We start from the raw sequence: 27,709 nt of genomic DNA, 5'->3' as shown, positions 1-27,709 counted from the left end.
GCTAAGACGTCGTGCTTGAGAGCCCAAGGACGCGGGTTCGGCCCCGACTACGGTGGCTGCTTTCCTTATGCAGGCGAATAGCCTAACGCCTGTGTGTCGATATTTCGGCTCATGGTAAAGATCCCCAGCCGGTCGAAAGGCGCTCCACTACGGTGCGCTTTATAGCCCGGCGGAAGATTGGCGGAAGAATGTGAATTTTTATCGGTAATTCGTTGGAGCTAAACTAAATTAATATAATCAGTTCTTAAGCGAGAGAATCATCGAGATGATAGTATCAATGATTGGATGTACTAACATTACAAACGATAATTTTGCAAGCCACCGGAAACGTCGAGGAAGCTGTCGCGTAGCCTAACACAAAACGCTGATGCCAAAATGCATCCGTGTAATAAAGAACATTCTGAGAATCATTTGGTAGCTGCAGTAACAATCAATTTTTCGTTGACACTCGACCTCGATGATATACTACCTAGAGAGTAATCACGGTGCACTTCGATGAGCTACTTGGTGGGTGATTAATATATGTTTTACGGATTTTAAACTACTGTCACGTAGGCAGCGTTCCGGTTTAATGAACTCGATGCGATCAAGAGGGTGAACCGTCCAGGAAACAGTCTATCATTGAAGCAACAATCCTGTCCTGGATGCAACGTGAACTCCAGCGATTGGGTTTGATTTAAAGGAACAGACAACGGGTTTGGGTGGAGGTCATGTCCTCTAGCTCATATGGAAGTCAGCGTTCTATATATCGGGGCAACAACAAAAACGTTTAAATAAATTCGCGGAAATAATAATAATTTGGCGTTAAACTTTCTTAAGTCTGAAGGGTGGCGCCATGTAGTGTCGAAACGTCACACTACCGCACGTGTACAAACAACTCCGTCCGTCGTTTTCAATGCGTACCCGCCGCGGTGGCTCAGTGGCTAAGGCGTTGCGCTGCTGAGCACGAGGTCGCGGGTTCGATTCCCGGCCGCGGCGGCCGCTTTTCTGATGGAGGCGAAAAGCAAAAACGCCCGTGTGTACGAGATTTCGGCGCACGATAAAGATCCCCAGGTGGTCAAAATTAATCCGGAGCCCTCCACTACGGCGCGCCTCATCGCCTGCGTTGCGTCGGCGCGTTAAACCCCACAATCAATCAATCAATCGTTTTCAATGCGTGATTCAAAAAAAAAAAAACCTGAGCACGAGGTCGCGGGTTCGATTCCCGGCCGCGGCGGCCGCTTTTATGATGGAGGCAAAAAGCAAAAACGCCCGTGTGTTCGAGATTTCGGCGCACGATAAAGATCCCCAGGTGGTCAAAATTAATCCGGAGCCCTCCACTACGGCGCGCCTCATCGCCTCCGTTGCGTTGGCGCGTTAAACCCTACAATCAATCGATTCAAAAACCTCATTAAGAAATAGGAATAGGAAAGGTTGCACATTGTTTAAAGGAGCCATGAAGAGAAAATACAACTTCGTTTAATTTGAAAGAACGAGGATTCAGTATCTCACTCAGCTCCATTAAAGCCACAAAAGATGTTTTAACGAAAAAAAAGCAAGAAGTGTTTTAAAAAATTCAAATTTTGCGCCACTGTGACGTGTATGAGCAAGAATGACGTCATAAGGGACAACGATAAAACATCATTTTCAGTGCGTTAACTGCACGTTAGCATTCAAGTGATGCGGTCAAATCGAACTAGAGGCCCCATTACAGACGTTCAGTCATGTGTCGTCGCGACAGGTCAGTTAGGCGGCCGCCAATCACACAAACAAGGTTCTGTTACGTCATAGAAAAGTTGCGGGAAATTGGCTAGGGGGTCGCGACTGCTTCACACGTTTTCTTTCATATCTCCGTTATTTGTTCGAAGATTGCGATGATATTAGTATCTTTGTTATCGGGACTAAGCAGTCTTTCTAATAAATCCAACTTGTATTTTGTCTTCATGGCTCCTTTAAAACCTTATCCCCGGCTCTTCAAGAGGGGATAAGGTTTTGAATACTTCTTTTCGTCTTACGTACAGTCAAAGGTATGCTGCCTCATGGCTTACTGTCACGGTTGCCAACATTCCTTTTCGCAGGCCACGTATGGCTGGTAGGTCTAAAAATTCTGATTTCAAAAGTTCTAGGGCGCTATCAGTCAGCGAAACGGTTTCTAGGTAAGGCGTTTTAAGTGATGCCCTTTCATCTGCGATAAAGAAAATATACTCGACAAATATGTCTGTCCCTTTAACCCTGGAGACCGCTTCGCATCCGTAATAAATCACCAGCATAAAATTTAAAAAAATTAAACGCGAATTTATCCTCACAGGCTTATAGATATGAGAATTTCGCATGCGAGTTTGTTTTCTTTCTTTTTTAGCCATTTTGGAATCTTTTCCAGGATTATTATGCCGAGACGGTGCTTGTGGCTTCCGCATGATGAATTAGTGGGTGGGGGCCCGAAACCGGTTTGAGACTTTTCTATCAATTTATAGATCAGTACACCGAAACGCCGTGTACAACGTATGCAGGCTGCCGCTTTTGAGCGCTACTTACGTTCCGATGATCACGGAAGCTGTTGTTGGAACACCGATAACGCCATCAACAGCCGACTTTCGTACAACTAGCGGTATATACTGCTGTCGGTAACCAGCAGTGAATAAAGGCTCGCACCGGTGGTTCAACATTATAACTGGTAGTATCAGTAGCAACTATATCTACTGCTTTTACGCTTTCTTCAAAGGTACCACAACGGTCTAAATTCAACCTTTTGTAACACTTGAACATTTTCAGACGTCTACTTAACCAGCGCCCATATATTGCGGTTAAGGGAGCAGTGCCTCTGTAGTGTAGCCGTTGATACTTGCTGTATTGTATTGCATTATATTGCACTGTATTGTGTTAGAACATATTGTAATGTATTGTTTTTGCATTTTTGTCTGCCGTATAGTGTATGATCGTTTTTTTTTTCGGTGGTTTATTGTTTTATTGCACCCTGTTCTTGCTTCCAAAAAACCGGTAACTGCTCCCACCGTATTGTTGATTTTTAAAAAGCTTTTCGAATTCGTTGCTATGTGCCGCCATTCCCACTGTTCATTAGCCTCAAATGAAGTGTTTGCTGATGACAATTAAATCGCTTTTATGACAAATTCATGTGGCTGGTAGCATTCGCACACGATAGGTACCCCTTCATCCCCTCAGCTCCTGCGGGAGAAAAAAAGTGGGCTTTTACACTGCTAAAATTTAGCCCTAAAAATCCGAAGGTATAGATTATCAGCTTTTTTTATATCCTTTTCTACAAGGGCATTTGTATGATGTCTAATTTTCCAAGATACGAGTCGAAAACTTGACCGATCGATTTACAGGGCACCGGTTCGATGCCACTGTTATGCTATATTGTCGAAGGAACAAGTTGCTTTGAAATGTTGGCGCCCTACGTACATTAAACATGACAAAGGCTATAGAACCGGGCGAAGGCTTTTTACCGGGTGTTCGAGGACATTTGTAAGTCGTTTCCGTTTGTCCTGAAAATTCGTGCTGCACGGCTTTTGTGCGACAGGCGAATACACGTTACGTGGGAACACAGGGTCCCTGTATATCTGCCATGAACGACCAAAGAGGAATTTTTAAGCAAAATGCCGGACACACGCGTTTCAACAGCCTTGAGTCCCTCCCCATTGCCACCCCGACAAGTTCTTAACTCCCGACACCCAGCCGTCACTTTAATCATTCGTACAATACGTCTAACTCGTACAAGGCTCCTGGTTTTAGCATTGGGGAGTGAATAAAACAATTTTGTTATTTATGAAACACTGCAGTACATAAAACGCGCGTGTACGTATATCTGCGCTATAGACCCCTCGCAGGCTTTTTCATCACGTATATGTATATTCATGCAGGCGGGACGCAGGTACGAGCTACTTCGCCTGGTGCTCCATAAGCGATAAATGACGCTCTAACACGTACCGAACCAGCTTTCAGTACTTGCGCTGATTCACGTGAATTAAAAAGAAAAAAAAAAAGGCTCCAATCAACGCTGTGAAGGTGGTTGGAAAGCAAATCTGTGATGGACCCCCACAACATTTCCACATGCGACGTGACTTGAATTCACCCACGTGGCTCTAGAAAGAGTGAAACCAGTGATTCTGCCAGCCGTTACTTGGGATTCGCGGCGGCGCCGTCCCGAACGCAGCAGCGTCGAGCACGGCCGGGTTCGAGCGGCGAACGCCGCTGCCGTAGCCCGGCCGTGCGTCGGAAGAAAGAAAACGGAGAGGAGCGTCTTTCGAAGGGTGAGACAGCGGAACCTAGCCATCCTGATGTGCTAGCTCCGGGCTGCACCACCGCGCGACACAAGCGCATACCCCGAAACAATCCGGCATGTGAGCTTAGTGATTCCTATTTATACAGTTTAAACGAGTTAGTTTAGTCAGTTTGAAAATTTCGAGAAAGCTGACCGAGCTTTCATAATCACTATTTATCAGAACGAGTTGCTCCATTCGTCTTTTGTAATATTTGTTAAAACATCCCGCCGGGGCCGGGTTACCCAGAAGATGCCGTCGAACGAGTCAATCAAGCCGCGCGAAGTAAGCGCGCAATGGACGCGAAGCTGCTACAAACCAGGTCCAACACCGTCGCTAAACCAGACGACAAAGCCGGCGAAAGGGTCCCGCCGACGCGCCCGCCGGGTTGAGCACGGGGAACGCTGGGTAATATTGTTGTTGTTGTTGTAGAACTTTTATTGTGAGAAGAAAGGGGAAGGGGGCAGGGGTTAAAAGTTGAAAGGGAGTTCATGGGTGGGACCCAACGTCCAGGGCTCCAGATGCAACGGCTCCCACCTTGGCTCTCTGGATCAGACGTAGCTGATCTTCGAGAGATGAGCTGGTAAGGGCTGCCTCCCATGTCTCGATAGGATTAATCTGTATACTATTGTTTTCCTGGGGCCAGATGCGCGGGCACACCCAAGTTGCGTAAAATAGCGTGGCTATCTCTCCGCATTTGGTGCACGTTTCTTGGAAGGAATTGGGGAACATTTTTGCCAGTCGTGATTTATGTGGGTACGTGTTTGTTTGTATTTGCCTCAGGATTTGAGCTTCTGTAGCATTTAATTCCTTGTGTGGAGTAGGAAAGGTACTTCTAAGCGAGAGTCTTTCTCCATATTTTTCGGGGAGGGGGGTGTGATAAGCGGGATCGTCAAGTTTGCGGTGTGTGAGTTCACGCACTGCCTTGTCCGCTGCTTCATTACCCCTTCGTCTCCGGGACACCATGTGATATTGTATTTTTTCTTCAGTTCAAGTGGAAGAAGGTTTTTGAGGCGTTTTGGTATTCTTCCTGCGGCAAGATTCAATACTGCTCTCGTGGAGTCTGTTATTATGTTCAGTCTTCTGCTCGTCTTTTCGCCGAGTCGATTTGCCATGAGGATGGCACCAGTCTCCGCTTCTTTTGTGTTTGACGGTCTAATTGTCATGCAGTCTTGCAGAGCTCCGTTGAAATCTGTGACCACTAATGTGGCGTTGGTTTTGTCACATGTTCCAGCATCCGTATAGACCGTGTTTTCATGATCCTTGAATTTTTTCCTGAGGTATTTGACTCTCGTTTGCCTTCTGTTTTTGTGTACAGTGGGGTCCATGTTTTTCGGTAGAGGAAGCGTTTTGATGTGACTCCGCTGTTCAGGTTTCAAGTCCGTCATGGCGTCCAGTCATGTTCTTTCTGGGGGGCTACCTATCTTCCAAAGGATGGATCTCCCAGTTTTAGTGGTGGCAAGCCTTTCCTTCTGGGCGATTAGTAATGCTTCCTCGATCTCTTCGAAGGTGTTGTACACTCCTAATTGAAAGAATTTTTCCGTGGACGTGCACAGTGGTAGGCCCAGTGCTGCTTTATATGCCGTCCTGATGATAATGTTTATTCGTTCTTCCTCTTGTTTGTTTACGTTGTGATACGGTAAGCTGTACGCCAGCCTACTCGTGACGAGGGCTTGCATGATTCTTAATGTTTCCTCTTCCCTCAATCCGGCTCTTCCTTTAGTGGTTCGCTTCACAATTCGGGCTAGCTCGGTTGAAGATTTACTGATTTTTTTCAATAGTGAGATCGGCTCTTCCGTTTCTTTGTATTGTCATTCCCAGGACGCGAATGTGGTCTCTTTCTGGGATTACGAATTGGCCAATATTCACAGCTATCTTATCTTCCTTGTTACTGCTTCGGTGTGCGTGGATTCTTACTATCTCTGATTTTTCCGGGGCGCACTGGGGTCCATTTTCGCCTGCCAGCTTTACATAGCGCCCTGTCGCCGCGCCATCTACACTGTGCTCCGCGAGTGAAAGGCACCCTCCGCCTCCCGAGCCGCGTTGGGAGTTTCTTGTCCCGCACGCTACGAGAGAACCGTTGGCTGGTAGAGGTAGAAAGGATTGCTTTAAAACAATTAAACCCGATTCCAGCCAGTATCAAATCTGCTGAAACAGCGATGTTGGTTGCATTTACGAAGATTTCGTTATTCTTCGGCATCTTTCTTGTGCGTGATGCTATAGTCGTCTTAACGGCTAATTCTCATATAATTTTTTTCGGATAGTTCCGGTAAAAGCAGCTAGCTGTTTTCTGTTACCATACTCCGTAGCAAATAGTCATTCTGTAACGTTTACAACTTGACTGTGAACTAATCGTGACAAGTTAATCAAAACTCTACATATTGGTAGAGTCATCTTAGCGGCTAATTTCCATATAATTTGTTTCAATATACTTTCAATAACATGATACTTAGCGTAGCTTTCTGTAATAACACTCCCTGCGCAGGTGGCCACGCTTCACTGCGCAACAGGCATTGTGGAAAAACCAGCTAAGACCAAGCTTAAAACCATCTTTTAACCGGTGGCCTCGGCACAAATGCATTGTGGGGAGGACGTGTTTTCTGGAAGCCGTCTTATATCAAAATAGGAACGGCCTAGGACCTTTTTTCATTTTTATGATTTTTAAAACTCTGAACCGACCTACGATACCAGGACAAACTATCGTCAAGCCGAGCCGCCGAACATAATTTAACAGAGAAGCTGCAGCTCCTCTGCTAAAAAAAAAGAGAAAAAGCAATGTTCGTGATCGAGTAAAAACGATACTGCACGTATCCATCGATTCACCCGCGTTCTTCGTTCTTCGTGTTTGTTCTTGTTTCCATTTTATGGTGGTAGCTGCACAAAATGAACTCTCTGTTAACCAAAGTAAGCCCCAAGAGACATCTGAGTGCGCAGTACCACAAAGAAGGAAAAAAACTCCCCCCACCTCCCCGAACGGGATCGTGCGGAAATGCGAATGCATTGGGTGCACCGATGAGTGCGCTGCGGCAAGCAGTCACGGAGAGAGGCGCGCGCTCCACTGCATTTATATATATTTTTCCGAGCGCAGCGAGCGGAGAGAGGGTACGCGGAGAGGAGAGAGAGACCCGCGCAACACGCCCGCCCCGCGCGCGAGCTCTCTCCGCCGAGCTCCGCGATGCGAGCGCCCTCACACGCCGAGCGCGCTCCTCCTCTCCCCTTGCCCTCCGCTACTCCCGCCCGAGCTACCACCTGCTCCGGTTGCTAGGCGCGCCACAGCTGTTGCTAGGCGCACGCCGGCCAACGCACGACAACCCCCGACTAAGAAATGCATTCGCATTAAAAAAAATTACACCATCTTCACGCAAGGGGAACCATGGGGTAGATGCGACGCATCGGGGGTTGCCGTTGCGTTTTAACCGAGCTAACGCACAGCTGGGAGCGAGCGGAGCCGAGCGCAAGCTGCGCGCTGACCGCGCTGACGCACAGATGGCGCTGTGGTGAGAGCGGCGGAGCGCGCAGCTGCCGCGGCGAGGAGAATAAGATAAGATAAAACTTTATTTCCGACAAGCGGGGGGCTCGGAAAAAAGTGAAATTAATTCACTTGACAAAGTCCGAGCCCCGGTTACAGACAGCAACGGGCATCACAAAAGTACATCTTTCCAGAGAAAACCGTTTTTGCGGCATCATTATACGAAGTTTTTAGAAATTATTCCGCTGTAACGAAAAATGGGGGAGGGATGCGGACTACGCCGCGACAACGTGCCGCAAGGCGACTTAAAGAGATGCGTTGCATCTAAAAAGTTTTATTATATATGGCAGTGCCTTCACAACTTCCCGCCATCAGTGGTCAGGCTCAACGATTTTGATCAATGCGCGCGAGACAAGCGCTTGATTTTGATCAAGCAGCCTAGCTAGCTCTATTCGCCGTAAATTACAAACGCGATGTGTTTTGAGTAAAAAAACTCGCGTTTGTAATTTACGGCGAATAGAGCTAGGCCGCTTGATGGTGTGTATGGTTTGAACCACACACACACTCAGCAGAACAAACTGCAAGCAAACAGCCCCGGCCAAACGCAGAAAAAAGCTTCCTGCTTTCATCTTTAGTACTCGGGATCGCCATGTAGCAGCCGAAAAAAAATTGCGTTCTCAGATTAAATTTTTCATCCAGTGGCACATGAGTGTCAGTAGCGTCAGCAAATATACCTAATGGTTTGCGTACGAGCAGTACATAAACAGAGTTAGCACAAAACATCGCGATGACTGGCGATGGCTACCGAAATCATGCCGAAATCAAAACGTTCAAAGCGTGACACAAGCCAGAGCCAGCCGCAGCCGAAGTCAAGAGTGCGCAGTGATCATGTGCAGCGTGTGATCGGCTGCGGTGGAATTTTCATCGCCTTCGTGCATTTCTGATCAGCTACACTTTTATGGTTTGACGACAATAACCCTGTGATTTGCTAGGCATGACAAAACGAGGAGGAATCAAGTATGGTGCAACTGGAGGCCTGGCAAACACGGCGCCTCGGGAGTACTCCGTTGAGGAGTGGGTGAGCAAGCTGCGCTTTGGTCTTTCACTGCTGCCTTTTTGTCGGCTCGTAAAGAACGTCTGTTTGCCGTCCGGTGCGCTTGGACGTTTGAAAGCACTCAGACTGTTTGCGAACGGTCTATTTCGCACTGATGGTGCTGTGAAGTCTAAGTCGTGCGCGTGCGCGCGCGAAGTTTAAAACACGAGAACTTCGCAGTAGCGATTGCGAGGCTCATAATTTTTAGTTTATATCTATGTTTTCATAGCTGCTCTCGAAGCGAAAAGCAGGCACGGAGTTTGCTATCGCTATATGTATGAAAGCCTTTTTTTTTCTTCTTTTATTTGCGTTCACCTCAAACGCATCGTTACGAACCACATGGTGGCGGAGTTCCTTGTTCGCAACAACCCAAGAGAAATTATATTTGTTGAAGTGGAGTGCCAGGGTTCCCCTCCTATTTTTTTTAACGTTGTAATTATCTCCCTTTTGTTTCTAAGTTTTACCGGGGCCCTTTTTACTCGGCGTAATTAGAAACAATTGTCCACATCGTATGAAATTTTTCGAAGCGTCATGAACTGAAGGTGATATGCCTTTTTCACATAATGGGGGCAAGGAATGTCGGGTGTTGTAAGGATTCGGAGAATAGATGGAAGCATTGTGTGCGTGATCAAGACGTGCCTGTTCTCTTTGAGTGAACTTGCACTGTGCAATCTGGAGTGCTATGGCCTCGAAATAAATCTGTGTTATTCGTCCCGGCCAATCATGGGGGAACGCATATCGCCGACGCCGCGTTTCGTTGCATTTACATGCTCTGGTATAGCATTTGGGTGCGCTGTGCGGGCAGTATTTGTGTCGCATCTTTGCCGATACTTAAAAGCAACGCTTTTGTGAAGAACGCCTCTGGAAGGTAGTCGAAACTTTCCCTTTCACTTCATCAAGTTGAGGTAGCGTGATTACTTACTGTTCGCTCACCGGATGGTGCCATTAGTCAAAGCATTAATAAACCCAGTGTCTAGAGTGCCGTCCGACGGCACTCTAGCTGACCGCTGCAGGCATGGCTAGTGTGCCATCCGACGACATTCGAATATTTAAGACTAAGGTAGCACCTGCGGAAGAGTCTATCCTTGTAGTGTAGAGGATCCGTCTTAGCTTCTTGATCCCAAGGACGGTGGTTCAAAACCGACTAGTGCCTCAATTGTTTTTTTTTTTTTTTTCATCTTTACCTTCAACAATAATTTTCATGGCTTAGGTTAGTTTGGGTGTTTTAAATGCTTACCTTGTGTGCATTAGGTCATGTTATGCTATGTTTAGGTTAGGTTGGCTAGCTTGGCGTTATTTAAAGTGATGTAGCGCCAGCCGCGGCAATTTTGTTAAAAAAAGGCCGGTGGACGTCGATATGGTGGAGTGCTTGTAATAACGTCGGACGGCACTCTAGACACGGCCTTAATAAATTGCAGATTAATTATAGTCATAGCTTCTGCTTTAATCAATGACGAGTTGAATTCTGAAGTCTTCAAAAAAATTTTTGGTTGTTGCATTAGCCTGTTCAGAGCTTTGTGGAACCGTGTACAGTTAAACCTGGATGTAAAAAACCTGTATGTAACGAATTTCTGGATTTAACGAAGTTTTTCAATTCCCCATTTCCACCTTCATTGAAGCCCATGTGTTTGCGACCCCTTTGTAACGAAGGAGTTGTGATGGTTAAATTGGATGTAACGAATTCGCTACGCTGGTGAGTCAAGGTTTCTTGCTGTTTTTCTGAAAAATCGGCTGGCGAAATGCACTAACTTCGCGAATTTCGCCCGCACGGCAATCTCATGCATTTCTATGTGTGAGTGCAGTGTCGGTGAGGTGCCAGGCGTGCCTGTCGGAGTGTAGTAGCGTGTGTCCCCTGATATCTGTAGTATGTGTTCATGGATGATTCCTGCGGCCTGAACACGAAAAGATTTGTCTTTTCAAGACAAGCTCGTACTTTTAAATGCCGTTTCCGTCGGCGAGAAAGAAGAAAGTCGCCGCCCGGTACAGTGTCCCAGCTAGCATCCCTTCAACAATTTTGACTGCTGAAAAGAGCATGAAGTTCATGAAAAGGCACCCTTTTCATGAAAAGGCACCGAAAACTATCAAGAAGCAAAAGCGATACTTACTTACGTTTGTGAATTCGGCGGCTGTGTAGTGGCAGGAAGCACAAATCACGCAGTTTTTCAGTGTGAAATAAACGAGGGTGAGTTCAGCATTACTGATGCATAGCATATTGGTTTCGGTTCGGCTTCATGCGAGCTTTAACTCGAAACCTGTGTGTAACGAAAACCTGGATGTAAGGGAAAAATGTGAATTTTTGTCAACTTCATTTATCCAGGTTTAGCTGTAATTCGGGGAGTCATTTCTTGAGTGTTAAGAGGTGCTTTTTGCACCTCAACAGAGGACGCTGCTGGAGCTCCTCACATCGCCGTCCCCGCCACAGCTAGTTTCTTCAGACTGCAAGGAAGGTGAGTTGAAATTGCCCGTTGCCCTGATGGTCATTCTCGGTTTTTGAAAACTGTACTGTGAAAAAGAATTGCTCGCACGAAAATCACTCTCCTCGAGACAGCATGCTTTAGAAGTCAACCCTTGAGTTAATCTTTCGAGCTTGTATTGGAAAAACCTTCTAAAGTTCCACTTTTCTGCTGCGCTATTTCGTCATTTGGCAGGAGTCTGTGGCTTCAGTTTATTTGTAGAGAATATCAGTTTCGAACTTGTTGTACATTCAGGAGGGTTGGCCACGGAGGGTGAAGGTAAGGTGTATCCCCACATCAAGTGAATAGCGGAAAAAAAAAGTGTGTTAGGAAACTCAGGTGTTTCAGATGGTATCTTTGGAAAATCGGTCCATCACTCTTGGTGGTGCCTGCTTGTTCTTTGTGAGCGACCTTGTGATAATTGGTATCACTGTGTGTGTAGGGGGACAGGTTTCCTCAAGGACAGCTGAAGTATTACAAAAAGGAGTGTCTAGAGCGCCATCTGCCAGTGTTCATGCTTTTATACCTTTCGTGCAATTCTTGGTGCGGTCGGAACGTTGGTGTAGGGGTAATTTCATCAGTCGGAGACACTTACTTGTGAGTACCGTGCACTTCTTTTTGTTCTCTGCCATCTAAAAAAATATTTCTGATGCTTTTTTGATTGGTTTCGTTTGTTAAGTCAGTTGCACACGCATCGATAATTGTGTTCTAAGACACACCTGACACCACAAATGTGGCTGCTGTAATAGAGAGCTGTTGACTGGCGCTGTGGACACACCTCCCATTTCCAAAAATCAGAGCCATTTTCTTGAGAGAGAGAGAGATGGTTAAAACGCGAATCTTTCTCTCACGCAACCTGAGTCAAAATCAAAGTGCAAAATCCAAACTGCAGTTTCCACCGCGTTGGAATGGTGCGATCAAAAAGATGTTGCCTTTACGACGCGAGGCATTTCAATTCAATTTCTACCACAGAAAGCGTATTTTTTTTAGGCACTTGACGTGTCTTGATTATCATCATCATCATCATTGTTTTGTGGAACCCACTGTGCAAAGTTGGCTTTCCTGCTGTTCATTTTGGCGAAACGTAAAACACCATTAGTGAGGCATACAAAGGTTCACTTTAAAAACGTATGTCTGACATTTTCACAATTGTTTTCGTTTGTTAAGTCAGTTCTTTAGTTGGTGTGCAAATCGATGGTTGGGTTTGATCTTAGCACAAGACGCGCCTGACACAACCAGTGTGGCTGGATGGCTTCTTGAATGGAGTGCTGTCGACTGACACTGGAAATGCACAGCCTTTCCACGAAAATTAAAGCCGTTCCACTCAATGTGAAAGCTGTCGGAAGTTCAGAGCACTGATTCGCCATAATGGGCTGTAGCGCCGTTACCCGCTCACTGCTACCACCCAGTGCATTTCAAACTTGCCACCTTCACAGTGCTCGCGCGCCCCCTACCTGAAACTGTGCCAGCGGGAGTTCTGTTCTTTTTGTGCTTGCGTTTCCTCCCGCACGTGTGCACGTTGCACTGCCACTTTTTCCCGCTTACTGTCGTAAAAACCAGCCCAATCAGTGTTCCTACCTAAATGAACGCGGCTGCTGGTGGTTAATTACGTATATTTTCCCTCAAATGTACCTACAGTTTTCTCTGCGCTAAATAACAGGGAGATGTAGGACAAGCGCCGGTGGTTCATGAGTTTGGAACACTTTAGGCTAAATAAACTGCTTGGCTTTCGAAGCCTCTGGGTTACACCGCGACAACAGCAGCTACGATGGAACTCTGTGGGGCTCTACTTGGGTCCGGCGAGCAAGCTACGATGACAAGGCGAGCCCCTAAAGTGCTGAGCACTTAAAACTGCTCTCTTGCCCTGTGCAGGGTCGGAGGGTTGGCGTCCTGTGAATCGTCGTGGCTGCCTGCTTGCACGGCTGGTTCAGCGCCTGTGCGCCCAGTACCGGTGGAAGGAGGCCGCCCAGGCCCTGGAGGTGCTGCTCATCGGCCGCTATCCGGCCGACCAGCTGCTCTACAAGGTACGGAAAGGGTGCGGAGGGACCTTTAAGCCAGGCTACCATAATATATTTCGTCACATCGTTGTGCCCTCAAGGAGCTCTCTGCAGAGGTGTTTTCGTGGATAATTTCCCCCTTTCTTCATAAGTTTTCCGGGAAGTCATTTTGGTCTCTCTCTGTGAACTTTGACAATGGTTACTCTTCACAACACCTGACTCGTTTCTGACAAGTTCGATCTGTCACGAGTAAATTGCCATGTCACCATTTATGAAATTGCTCATAATTATGCAGTTCAATTAGCTCTTTTCTGAGGAGGTAAAGTCATCAAGCTTAGTCTTCCACCCTGGGGGGAGACGCAACAGTTTTGAATATTTTTAATTCTTCCGACAACCTAAGTGGGTCTGTCCAGTCACTGTTTCTGTATAAGTAATGGTGAGTGTTGGCTGCCTCCTTTTTTAAAGCCGATAGTCTTTCTTGGGCCACTTAAACCCAGAAATTTCGGTCTGTCTGTCTGTAACTCGATTCAGCCACTTGGCCTAAGTAAAATTGATATATACTCACAGCCAAATGTAAACGTCTAAGCCCGGTTTATATGCTCATACTTGTCAACTTTGTTGAACAAGAACCGGACATTACGCAAAAATAAGACAGGAAATTAGTACACAAGGGATATTTGCAGTGTTCCTTTATTAAAAAATTCATGGATGCTTGGTTTTTGGATAGCACATGATATTCTACATCTACTGCAGAAAACCGCCGCCTCCTGGTGGCATATAAAAAATCATGCGGCAACAGCAAAGAAAGGTTCCACTACTGCTTGGAACGCACGTGGAGCATGGCAACGTGGTTCTATAAATGTTGAAGTCTGCCACCTCAATTCACGCGCGTCTCCGCCGAACTACAGCGCTGGCATCGAAAACCCCGGCCTGTAGCAATGGAACGCGGTAAATTCAAATCGCCTTGAGCAAACCTTTAGTGTGTTTACCTTGAAATGAGCGCGACGGTACAGGAACAGCATGAGAGGTAAGCGGGAAACTAAAGGGGGGCATTTCCTTGGCAAATGTCTACAAAGACTATCGTCTTTTGACGACATTTGCAACGAAAGGAGCAGATACGCGGCCAATTTTTTTATTGCAATTGCTGGCTCGAGAATTCTTTTCTCTTTCTTGAAAGGAGGTTGGAAAACGTAGTGACCCTGTGAAATGACTTTTAATTTGTTGTTCACCCTTCCATGCTGCTATGCTGTCCTCGTCTACCCGTGAGTTTTCTGCGTGCAGGCTGGGATGCTGCTCCACGAAAACCTGGCCACACCAGAACGTACCAACTTTTTTATCAGGTGGGTGCCCACAAGCATTCCTTATCTTCCCCCCCCCCCCCCCCTTCCCCCAAGGGCTTCTGAGACTTATCATGATGATAATGTCAGCCTGGCTTAGTGACACACCTTTGGGCATGGTAGCCTGTATCGTCAAGCATTTTTTATTTTGACCGCAGGCAAGACAGATTTGGGACACATGAAAGGCTCGTGTTTCAAAATGCAGAGTACTTACACGGGTTAGGTCCTTTCTTGAGCGAAATATGAATAAGGGCAGGTGGCTAGGTTCGTCTTATTCTGTTTCTCTCTACATGTCTCAGCAGCCAACAGGAAGTCGTTCATCAATGTGTAAAATAACGAGTGAGACTGGATTTTTAAGGGGGGGCAAAACAATGGAAATGCTCATCCGTACAATATTTCGGCAATATTTTAAATGTCAAGGTAGCCTAAATCTGTAGCTTTTCGAGCACCTTCCAGCCGAGATGTAACATCGGGGTGTTACACGCTAATTTTCTTGCAATTTTCCGTTTACCATAAATAAATCGCGCTGCACTTAACGTCTGTCGGGAAGTCCATGCTTTTAGATACCTTGAGGTGTTTTGGAAGTCTGAATCGCTGCTATGGTGGCAGTATTTTTGATGAATGGGAAACACAGACAACTTGTATTTATTAACGCATAAAAAGGCCTAGTCGACTCGAATCAATTTGCTAAACCACAGCTTCTCCCATTGCCACCACCAATTCATTTCTTTTTGTTTTGCTGCGAGCATTTTTTGTGAGAGAAGCGCGTAGTGCGGTCCTGTTGTGTGACCCCGAATGATAAGTGTCCAAAGTGTCGCACTTTGGGGTCACACTTCGGACCTAGAAGTGTGACCCCAAATATATGATCAACTTTGCGGGTAACTTATTTATTCCAAATTAGTCCAACACTTTCGACGGTTCTGTCAAAACTATTCAACTATACTCGGTGACAACTTAAGAATGGCACCTGAAGTTGCCACTGTGCCTTATCACCATAGCCGGATGTTTCTCTGTGCGGTGCAAGTAGGGCGTTACTGGGAATATTTTGAACATGGCGTGAGCCGTTTCCATGATTTTTTGGACTTAATATGCTTATAAATGACTCCAGTGACGACAAACAAACTGCGTGAGACAAGGCAGACGATATCACGCATTCATAGCAAACCCCTTTCAAAACACGCGCGCACTGACGTCACGGGTCCGGCGCTTTGGCGGAGTGATACACTACATGAGGTGGTGCCGTTCTTGAGTTGTAACCGAGTATAGTTTTTCACCTAAAAGTTCTTTCTGGCTCATTGCACAACTCATCAAATAGTTCTCCATCAATGGCTGCCAGACTCCATACAACGGAGCGGTTAACCCGCCGCTTTCCCAGGCACACCATCAGGAATGCCATTGTGGGCATTCACTCATGTGCACGGACACTTCCACCGCAGTGAGAGAGACGCTCCCGGATTCATCTCTTACGGCGGGATGAAGTTCGAAGACGTACCCGTCACCCTAGAATACCTACCTCCCACTGTGGAGACCCTGGTGATCCGCATCGGAACTGCGGACATAGCAGTAAGTGGATCGTCGTCATCCCTGCAGAAATCGAGGGGGATGATCGTCAAAGTTTGCCTCCATTGTCCGGCATGGTTGGTTGGAAACAGTGCGTTAAAACGGGATCACGAAGAAAAGAACCAGACAGGAAGTTCCTGCCCGGTTCTTTCCTTCGTAATCCCGCTTTAACGTGCTGTTTCAAACCAACCATGTCGCTTTACCAACTCGCCCAACTCTCCATCCTACTGCAGTCTATTGTCCGGCGTTGAGGAGAATGTCTCTGAGCCTGTCTCTTCCCCGAGCTCTGAACCAACCAGCACTGAAACGGGAGAGATTGGCGATTTGTTGCATTCTTCAACCGCGGGGCTTCTAATTTTGTGCGCGAAGTCCACCGCCTGTGTCACCGGAAAGAGTTGTGAGCCGACGTGCGATACACCGACCACGCGTTCCATGAACTATCCGTGTGGAGGGATTTCGCTGCTGACTCTTTGCTCGCAAGCTTTGAAGGTGTTGCCCTGCTGGCGGAGCACTTCTGCAATGTGATCTCCATCCGAGCGCTCGGCTGTCAGCAAAGGCCCTACAAACCACGAGGTGTGGAGAGTCCAGCACGAGGGGCCACACAGCAGGAATGCCAGCAAGCTCTTCCTTCTCCAGTGGTTTCACCCACCACAGCCGTGACACCACCAAGCCAGCAAAACAGGACACACTGGGTGCTTGCGCCGGTCGCCCAGGTGACCGGCGTAGGCGCCCACAGCGACTGACTCTGCCTGGTTAAAGGTACGGCCTGCACAACATGACCCTGGTCTCGCGCCTTTCTCTCTCTCTCTGCCAAACATTGATAAATGCATGTGCTGCAAATTGCACAGTGCTTCATTAGAATCCTATGTATTGGCACGTCATATACTGAAAGGACTGTGGCTAAGTATGACCCCGGCAATGGTTACGCTTATTTAAGGGCAGCTTTCTGGCAGCTTCCTGGTTACAATGGATGTCTCATCGCTGTACACTAGTATCTCTCATTCAGACGGCATCAAGTATACCGTGGAAACATTTCGGAATGCTGATATGCCACAAGAAATTAATGAATGCTTTTACTACGCTACTCAGCTTGGTGTTCTTTTTGTTACAATTATTTCGAAATAGAAAACAAACATTTCGTTCAAATTAGCGGCACAGCTATGGGCACGAAAATTGCACCATTTATATGCAAACTTGTTCATGGTTTCGATCGAGGAACCGTTCTTGGAAGCGCAACCCACTTGCCCGCTTATGTATAAGAGGTATCTAGGTGACACTTCTTTTTTTTTGGCGGGATGACAAAGCAAGGTTTCACAAGTTCATTTTGGACTTGAGGCAGTGCATCTGTCCAGATCACTCATGCACAACATTTCAAAGACATCGGCAAATTTCCTGGATGTTGCCATTCAATTTTCATGATGCTCGTTACCTCCACAGCATTATTAGAAAACTAATTGATTGCCAGCAGTACCTGCACTTCGAAGAGTGACCATCCAAGACATTTTATGATTAGCATTGCGTATTCCCAGGCCCATAGATAGTGCAGAATTTGCTCTAATAACGCCGACTTTGATCGCAGCCCCAACATCTCAAAAATGGACTCATTCGTCAGAAGTACCAAGCGGCAGTGGTTGAGAACTCTATCGACAGAACTCACAACCTAAATCGCAAGGGAATTCTAAACGAAATGAAACCCAGCAATAAAGAGGACCACATAAACCTAGAGCTCACCCACTTGTCTGTACTGGCTAAACTTTGAAATATTATTTTGAGACATTTCAGTACACTACAACAAAGTAGCCACCTATCTTCAATTTTCCCCGAAGGCCCCACGAGTGGTTTATCTCTGTGGAAAAAAGTTGAAAGATATGCTAGTCAAAGCCAAAGCAAGGACCATTGAAAGCTCTCAGCAGGGACGCCAGCCATGCTAAAAATCACATTGTAAGGTCTGTCTACATAAGACAACCACAACCACTGCTGAAGCCAGCTCCAAGGGATATGTACTGCAAATAAATGCACATCTAAACTGTGACAGCCCTGACGTCGTCTACATGCTTCCCTGTGACATCTGTGGCATGCAGTACATCGTGCAAGCAGAAACCGCCTTCTAAAAGTGCTCTAATAATCACCGGTCCCACAATAAAACGCAACTGCACTTACCCGTATCGAGACGTGTCAGCCACCCGGGACATTCATTCGACCACATAAAAGTCCCTCTGCTAGAGACAGGTTCCCACAGAAAGCATGATCATAAACTGAGAGAATCACATCTTATTTGTAAGTTCAAAACCCTAACCCATGGTGTCGATGAGATTGCGGGCGGCATGTGATGCGTCCAGGTGAATCGGACTTGGCAACACTAAGGCTTCACGCACCCCCCCCCCTTCCCCCACATTGTATAGTGATTTTTTTTTCTTCTGTACCAAGCACTGTTAATCGGGGAATGGTCGCATTTCCAAAAAAGCCCCCAAGGCCTCGCACCCCAGCCCACAGCCAGTGGCTGTGCATGCTGTGCGATAAGCGCTACCTGATGTCCAGGTTGGGACAGTAGAGAAGAGAGAGAGAGAGAGGTGAACGTGGTCCGGGAGTGCCGGCCTGGCCGTACCTTGCAGTACAAACTTCTGTTTTCAGGGTCACCGCCTCCTGCCTTGTTTTGCATTGTTTTAGGAGATAGCAGTGGCGCGATTGAGAGATTTTCGGCTGGTGACCTTCCTCCTGATTTCACGCCTTTGGTGCTATATGTGTACCTTTACTTTTCTCTACGCCGCCACTGATGAGAGAGGTGGGTCAGTCATCGTCTTCTGCAAACTCAGCGTGCTGGCCGTTTCTCTGACATGTTTTTTGGCTTTCCTGTGGGCCGTCCATTTTATGGCGCACCGCTCACTGCCCTGCGCGTCTTGCACTGCCACCTTGACGCGGACGCACAAAAGAGATTCAAAGTACAATCACCACCGGTTTTTTGGCAAAAGCAATGCCTCTCCATCTAGCAGTTTGTCATGCATTTGTCGTTTGTCAGCGCAGCAAGTGTTCAGCCAAGACTGCAACAATAGAACCCCCCCCCCCCCTTTTCCCCATCTGCGTACAAGCGTTGGTCTATTTTGTTTGCCGTCTTCCCCAACGTCGCAGCTAACCTATTAAAAGCTTGTGCCCACTTCCCGTTCCTTACACTCACCCAGTCTTATCCTCTTTCCCGGTCTTATCATCTCCCCATTTTTTCCTTGGCTTCTTTCTTTCTCTTTTCTCTCTCTAGTTCATTTACCCTCTCCCTCAGAGCACCTCATGTTGCATGTGCGGTGCGGTTGCTGGATTTGTTACATTTCTTTCTACCTCATTTTCCTCGAGGGCCCTCCTTGACGAGGGTGAGGAGAAAAGGAATCCCTCGCATGCACGTGTGTATAAGATTTTGTGAAAAAGGCATTTGGAGGGACGCAGGACAAAGCAGGTAGACAGGACGCTGCGTTTCTTGCTACTTGCTACTTGCTTTGCCCTTCATCCCTCCCAGAGCTTTTTTCACGAATAGAGGACAAACTCGCCCAAGGAACCACACTCCTGTATATAAGAGTTCTGTGTTCATTGTAAGAGAATCTCCGACGAAGACAGTTCCTCTGTCGAAAGTGTTGGACTAATTTGGAATAAATTAGTTAAGCGCAAAGTTGTTTATATTTTTCAGCTAAATGTTCTTCCTGGCTCATTGCACCACTCATTGAATATATAGGTACTTGTTGAAGGAATACAGAAAGGAAAGCCAGCAGTCTAGAATGCCAGTGAAAGCATAAGGGAATCAGTAAACTTTGTCTTTATTTTTTTAATTTATTATATTTAGCGCTCTTAACCTTTCCTTATTTTATATTGGAAAAGAAAGTGGAGAAAAACATGTGTCTCTTGTGCGGACTGAACCCATGCCTTCCGATTACATGTTGCCTGATGCGTTGTTTAATTACATGGTGCTGGTTAAGTTGCCTGTAACTGCAATAAAACGTAAGAGTGTTGCTAAAAGACCATTTACAGTTGTTTTAGCAATGCAGAAACATATCTTTCAAAATCATTATTCGACAGATACTCCTAAAAACTTCGTGCATGACTAGCTAGAAAAAAAAGTTGCTCCTGTTTTTGTGCTTGTCTTCAGGAATGGCGACAAGCCGTGTTGCAAGCCAGGCTGAGTAAGAAAGGTACACTGCCACCTGTCATGGCAGCACCCAGGGCAGCACAGCACTTGTGCGGCTTTTTTTCCTCTGGCATTTGTTAGTTTGAGGCTCTGGGGTCTCGACAGTGCAGGGGATGCCCTGCCAACTGTCCTTCTCTCTCTCTCTCGCTTCCGTTCCTGTCTGCACGCAGGCACTCCCGGTGCCTGCTGGTGGCCGACAAGAAGGAGATTGCCCTGGAGTACATTGTCTACTGCCTCAAGCACCAGCGCCACGCACACCTGCGCACCTTCTTCCAGGTGGGGACGGTCGTCGCTTACACGTGAGCCGATAGTAGTCAAGCAGCAAGACGGAAGGCAGTCCGGCTTCAGTATTTACTCGACTCTAAGCTAGTGAAGTGAAATAGAAAAGTCATGAGTCCTCAGCTGAGATTTTAGGATGTATACTAAAATGCGCAAAATACTTATTCAGATCTGAAAAATAGGCCTGCAGTTGGTGCCAAGTGGAGGCTCTGCTAACGAGAAACTATTGCACTCACTAGTACCGTGGCCATAGCCTAAGAAAGCGGAAGAGACAGGTCGCCATTTTAATTATTGCTCACTCGGTGTGTTGTACTGGCTTGGTGGTGTTGCTGGTTCGCCTGCTTGAGACAATTGTGTCAGTAGTGGTGTTGTATTTATGCCATCTTTTGAAGGGTCTCGCCTGTTAACATTCCTATGGAACTTGCTAGTTCATGACCCACAGGCTTAAAAACCATCGTGCACCGATATGAAAACTTTTACAAATGCACATCAATGTTCACAATGGCCTAGTTGGCTTGTTTTAGAGATATACTGAAATAAAAAGATTACAGTCTTGCTGGCTAGACAGCTAGCGCCATGTAGTGAAGACTGGATAAACCAAAATGTGTTCCCTGTTTATTTTTTATCTCAGTGAAAAAGTGATATATTTCTAAAAGGGGCAAACTAGGCCGTTAGGAACATTTGTATGAATGTGTGAAACTTTTCGTATCGGTGCACGATGCTTTTTAAGCTTGTGGGTCATGAAGCAGTAAGTCCCTAGGAATGTGATCAGGGAAGTCCCCCTTAGACGGGAGGTTGTGCTGGCGGCTCAGAACCTATTAGCTTAGTTCATTTTTGATCACAAGCAGTCCTATTATAGTGTGTTGTTAAAGGTCCTATCGCACTGCTATATGCCATTGGGACCACTTGCAAACCACGTACATCACTGCGAATATATTATTTCATGCAACTACTATGTATGTAGTTGCCTAACTTTGAGCCAACTTGCCTCGGCACCTTCGTCACACACTACTTTTCCCCGAAAAAAAAGCATGCCGCTCATAGTTTGCCCACATTGACGCCTGATCTCAATGACAAGAGCTCCAGCTCCAAGTCAAACGATAACACTCAGTCATTATCTTTTATCACAACTTTAAACTGGTCAGAAATGCGGTTAGGGGTTTGCTGGCAAGTTTTATTTTCATGCGTGGGTATTTCTGTTGTTTTAATGGTTGCCCTACGTGAAACTGTCAACTTGATCAACGGTACAAATAGTTTTGGTACCGATATTTTTCGAAAACATTGACGAAACCCGCTGTGGTGGCTCAGTGGCTAAGGCGTTGCGCTGCTGAGCACGAGGTCGCGGGTTCGATTCCCGGCCGCGGCGGCCGCTTTTCTGATGGAGGCGAAAAGCAAAAACGCCCGTGTGTACGAGATTTCGGCGCACGATAAAGATCCCCAGGTGGTCAAAATTAATCCGGAGCCCTCCACTACGGCGCGCCTCATCGCCTGCGTTGCGTCGGCGCGTTAAACCCCATAATCAATCAATCAAAACATTGACGAGGCAATGTAATGCAGGAGGCTATTGTCACTTAATGTGGAACCATAAAAGGACTATTTCCTTCACCACACGGCTATCTCCTCAAACATTGATTTTTGGCATTCAGAGAACAGCTGCATGCAAATTCTTTGTGTTTTAGAAAGATTTCTTGAAACATTTGCCTACAGTATGTATATTCTGAATCGCTTTTAGTGTCACCAGTATTTTGCTTTTATTTTTTTGGTAAACAAGTTTTCTGAAGTGCGCTCAAACATTTTTATTTTGCCAATATTTTTCTCTTCTGTCATTTATGAAAACATTTCAACAAGCGGTGTCATTTGGTAAGGCGATCTGTCATGTTCATTTTGAGGTGTTGTAGGCTGAACCAATATTTTCATCACATAATAATGTTTTCTTGGATGTCTAAGAAGCAGCCAATTTTCCACAGAAGTAAAAGTGTTATAGGCATGGCAGTGGGCACAAAAACTTAAAGGACGCATGAAACGCTGCTTAATTAAGCAAGCTATCAAAGCTAAAAGCCATCACAGCAAGACCAGCAAGCGATGATGTACAAAGCAGCATTGGAATTGATCAACTTATTTTGACACAAGCCACCGAATTTGCATAGCTGGCAAGCAATGGCATCACAGTTTCCCTTTGCTTTCACACCTATAACCACAATGAGTTGTTGGTTGGGAAGGATTTACAATAATTATGCCTTCCGCTCATTGTTATTTCACTTGTAACGCCAAAACTGACTAATGGTGTTCAGCCATGGCTTATCACAGAGTAATTCTATCGGCATCTAATTTCGTAGGGAATTTCCACTGTCAGGTGGAAACTGTTTTTACCGGGGTAGTCTCTGTTCCACTGCTCCACTACATAGTAGTAACTCTAAGGCGACATTCAACAGATCAGCACTGATTAGTGGCCGAGCGCTTGTTTCCTGTCAAATATACCCTCGCTATGCCTTCTCTAACTGAGTGAATCCTAGGTTTTAATCATTGTGTTGGGTGGAGTAATATAAACTGGTTGGGAAGACAAAATACAGGTTTGGTTTGTTAAAAAGACTGCTTACCCCAACAACAATGATACGAGTATTATTGCAAACCTTAAAGGAGCCATGAAGAGAAAGTGCAAGTTGGTTTTATTCGACAGATTTCGTGTTTTACAGTGCCCCCAGCGCTTGTCCGGATACAAACGATGCTTTATTCACTGGGAAATTAATCAATTTAAGTTAAAATTTTGATTTTCCCGCGAAATCGTTTGTTTTCAGGGTCTGCAATGACATCACAGGAACCGACCGCTCTGCAGCCTAGAATACCTTCATTCATGAGTCTGCCGTACAGGGTAGAGACACGTATACGCTGGCGCCGCCATTTTGGGTCGCTCGCTTACCGCCGAAACAAGTCATTAGGCAGTTTTAGCACATCGTTACCGTGTTTGCGTTACCGTTTACCGTGTTTGCAGGAGTCGACTGCGCAGCGCGAGAGTTACCGAACGGTAACTTACCGGCACAGGCTTCACCGTCGCCAGCGGCTTCCGGTAACACTGTAAACGGTAACGCAAACACGGCAACGATATGCTAAAACTGCCTATTGTGTCAAAACCACGCTAAAGTTATCGCCGCAACACGGTTTACTGGCGAAGTTTGAATCATATTATCTGTTTCGTGTTGCTAGGTCTCGTGGGAAATGAAAATAAATGCATTGAGCACATTGGCCCGATTGCGGCGGCACGGGACCGTTCAAAGGGTGTCTCCACCCTGTACGGTGATGCTGGTGCGTTGCCGCGTTTCTTTACGTTACCTGAACCTAGATGGCGACACCATACCGTGGCAAGCCTTTGGTTTGTTTTTGACCGTATTTAAACCTGGCATGTTTTTGTTCTGGGAGAAAATAATCGCTCCCTGAAACATGATCGCGTAAGATGATTGCGTAAGACACTGCTGCTTGCATCAATCAGCTAGTGTCGTCTGAGACAACCCCAAGCCCCGTTGTGCTGTGCAGCTAAACCAAGCATAATGCGCGCAGTACCAACAGCAGTACGCATCAGTACTTCTATGTTTACATGTGCTTTCGTAACTTCCACTGTTTTTCCCACCATTCTTATTGCTTTGTAAAGAATGTGCCCTAAATTTAAGCGCAAATCGCTCGTTCGGCTAGCTTCTGAGCTCTACCTAATTTGCGTCTGCTTGTGCTGGCCTCCGCCAATCACAGAGCTGGCTCGAATGACATCATAGGTTCTGTTGCGGAAAATGAGCTGGGGGGTCGCATGGCCATTCCCTTATTTCTTAATTATGTAGCTTATTTGAGCGAAGTTTATTTATTATTATTATTTATTATTTATTATTTATTATTTATTATTTATTAATTATGTAGCTTATTTGAGCGAAAAGTGGTGTCAGTATGATTCTAACGAGGCAATCTTTTGAATAAGCCAAACTTGTGTTTTCTCTTCATGGCTCCTTTAAACAAATATAGATATTAGGGAAAACGGACAGAGCAGTGGCAACTCAACAAGCCCTTTCTTGCCAGGTGTTTAAAATGTTGCATGGTCTTGTTCTTGTGTCTGGCCGCCACCGACAAAAGGCACTACCAAGAAATGTGATTGGGCAATCGAAGGGGTGCTTCTTGTTCTGTTTGATTGGGCCACTGGAACACTAATGTGCTGTTAACACACTAGTGATTACTAGTGTTTTTAGTGTTCTCTCTATTGCTTCACTGCCGATGTGATCGAGTGTGAAATTTGGAAGTTTTTCAATGTTTCTTGCATCTTCTTCTCTTATAGCAACGTCCTTCAAGGCTAGAATAGAGGGAAGGAAACCAGGTAAAAGAAAGGCAGGCATGTTAACCGAAGCTGAGTGGGCTACCAAGGGCAAGATGATATTGAAAAAACAAACAAAGAAAACTAGGTTGCATTTTCTCTTTACAGCCCCTTTGTTAGGCATCTTGAGCAATTTTCTGGGACAAAACGTTTGTGGAAAAAGAATTTGTCTCACGACAGATTTGCCATTTTCTTTCTCTTCCAAATCGTGCAGGAGCACCTGAAGGTGGATCGCAAGGTGCTCAGGCCCAACGAGAAGCTGGACGCCTTTGTGCGGGGCTACCTGGGCCTCCTGGACTACCTCCAGTGGCTACCCCACGCGGCACGCACCGGCCACAACGACTCCATCGGTCAGTGGCACTCGGCTGCAAGTCTGTGAAGTCAGTAGGGTTAACTACTTGCTTCAGTGGTGAAGTGAGGAGGGGTAAAGATGCGAAGTTCCTGGTTAGATTTCCGGTGGAAATGACTGGATTTTGCCAAAAGGGGAGATGTGAAAATGGCCGTGCAAAAGTCATCTGGTGCAAGTTTGAAGCTCCGAATGGAGACTACAGAGTGCCGCTGTGGCATGCCTCGTGGTCTGAGTATTGGGGCTGTGTGAATATTCGAAACATTTGGAATATTGAACTGAATTCGGTTCGGCTCCAAGTTGAGTGGCAATGCTTGAGAACTCCATGAAAATATGAGACAGAACTTGGATGCATTAAATCATGTATTGTTACACATGAGAAATGCTACCGTATTTTCCGGTGTACAAGTCGCGTTTTTTTTCTGAAATTTTCGTTGATGCGTCTTATCCACCGGTGCGACTTATGTATGGAATAAATCTGGTTGCCGGCGACAGCGCGTGGCCAGTGCACGTTTAGACACAGCTCTATGGTGTAAATCAATCCCAAGCCCACCGGTACAGCGTTTCTCATAGCTCATATGTCGCTTCGGGATGTTACACCAAAGAATTTGCAGCTTTTTCTAGTCAAAAACTGATAATGGCCTGCGACAACCACGCGCCATTTTACGCCATGCGCAGTAACTACAGTTCAGAATAAATTCAAAGTAACATCAAACTGGGTTGCAAAAACAAAATGCAGCTTACAAATTATTGCAGAGAGTTACTCTGAAGGAGGTAAACGTGCTGCTAATTTTTAAAATGACAGCTTGCGGATAAGTTTCGATTTTCGGGCCACTTCCGGTCGCGTCACTTCCGTCCGCCATGACACCTTTATTGCGCTGATTTACGACAGCACGCAAGAGACGCGCGACGTTTGGAGAGGTGGCCAAATGGGTCTCCAACTCTTCAAACTCCATTTCTACAAAAACAGTTGTAGCCGGGTTGATAAAGGCCGGAGTAATCCGGTCTGCGAGTGGTAACGATGTTGGCGAAGAAGACATTAGAGAGTTGGAGGACGACAGTGATGCGCTGGTGGAACTCCCACTGAAGATACTGAATTATTTGTTAGCGAGCCTGAGGAAAAAGACTTCGATGGTTTTGCCTAAACGCCATCCGTAAGTACATGCCATCTGTGTGTGTTTTAATAAACCATTTTTGAGAAGTTAGTTCTGTCTAGGCTTTGGATTTTATATGCCAGTGTCTAGCCCTCCTTACAGGGGGATGCGTTAATAGGTGGGATGCGTTATATTTTCCAATACTATGTATGAACCCTGGTGAATGCAATAATTGAAGCAGGTTTTGATGCATCGCTTGGAAGTAATTTTACAGTTTATTAAACTCTGGTGGCACCAGTGGCAAGGAACCATTTTGAATGCCCATTTCAAACGCCCAAGTTTACTGAGCTGTAAAATTAGTTCCAAGCGATGCATCGAAAAACGCATTCCCTTATTGCACTCACCAGTGTTCGTAGTGTCCGAAAATGTAAAGATTACAGTTTTATGACCAACCCTGTTTTGTGTATTGTTCAACCAAAAATGGCTAATTAGCTCTAATTATCTTGGTAACTAATTGGCCAACTAAAAAAATAATGGCATATTTGAAATCAGTGGGGAAAAAAGCAGCAAGACTGACAAGTTCCACGAGATTACTTGAAAATTAAAAGACATTGTTTCAAGACCAGTGTCCCCCCCCTTAAAGAACCTCTCTCTTTCTCTTTTTGCACCCGAGTATAGGTAGTATACGTTGAAAATTTTAGCTGTCAATTTCTTCGCTTGGCAACACTGGAAACGGCCACAGACATGGCCGCTGCGCTACAGACATGGCGCGGCTTGGGCCACTGCGCCCGCACGCCGAAGAAGAAAAACACCGGTGTGCGTCGTCTGCTCCATTTCAACCCGATTCTCAACGGTGGTGTCAACAGAGATGCTATTAATCACACTCACATCGGACTCGAGGCAATACTTTGCGTTCGTTGAGGGAGAGTTTGTTAATGTGCGACACAGTCATGTGCTTAGCACGTACAAGTACCACCATCCTGCGGAGCCTGACGTAACAGGTGATGGCGCACTCACACGGTTGCCTGCATGGGCGCCTCGCCGGTGAATACAAGCAATAGGATGATGTGGATGGCAGCCGTGTTCAAACATCTTCCTGCTTCACCGTTCCAGACGCAGATGGCGAGACAGTGGGCGGAGAGTCGTACGAGGAGCTGACCAGCGTGGCCAGTGCGCTGGACAAGTGGCGGGCTCTGTTCCCCACAGATGAGGAATCGTCTGGCAGCGCCTGCCGGGAGACGGTGGACATCTTCCTCACCAAGATGCTACAGGTGGCGTGTCAGACATTTTCCCCGTTTGAGATTTGTCGAGGAGC

At 46.2% G+C, this 27,709-nt stretch overlaps 1 protein-coding gene across 1 annotated transcript in view; it reads left to right on the top strand.

Annotated features, from left to right (window-relative positions):
- Window positions 1–8,596: 8,596 nt before the first annotated feature.
- The window catches only part of LOC144141900 (uncharacterized), a 40,747-nt gene continuing 21,634 nt past the window's right edge, over window positions 8,597–27,709 (top strand). Inside the window, exons 1-7 of the mRNA XM_077673368.1 lie at window positions 8,597–8,803; window positions 11,199–11,265; window positions 13,144–13,295; window positions 14,550–14,608; window positions 20,501–20,606; window positions 25,169–25,304; window positions 27,508–27,665. Of these exons, the coding sequence (XP_077529494.1) occupies window positions 8,720–8,803; window positions 11,199–11,265; window positions 13,144–13,295; window positions 14,550–14,608; window positions 20,501–20,606; window positions 25,169–25,304; window positions 27,508–27,665 (762 nt within the window). The 5' untranslated portion in view covers window positions 8,597–8,719. The remainder of the gene's footprint in view (window positions 8,804–11,198; window positions 11,266–13,143; window positions 13,296–14,549; window positions 14,609–20,500; window positions 20,607–25,168; window positions 25,305–27,507; window positions 27,666–27,709) is intronic.

The sequence above is a fragment of the Haemaphysalis longicornis genome, unplaced genomic scaffold (assembly GCF_048455015.1).
Source record: "Haemaphysalis longicornis isolate Haplotype H1 unplaced genomic scaffold, Haemaphysalis longicornis Haplotype H1 scaffold_6, whole genome shotgun sequence".
In the NCBI taxonomy this organism is placed as follows: Eukaryota; Metazoa; Arthropoda; class Arachnida; order Ixodida; family Ixodidae; genus Haemaphysalis; species Haemaphysalis longicornis.
Note: the sequence above shows the minus strand (reverse complement) of the source record. Positions and strands in the feature narration are given on the sequence as shown.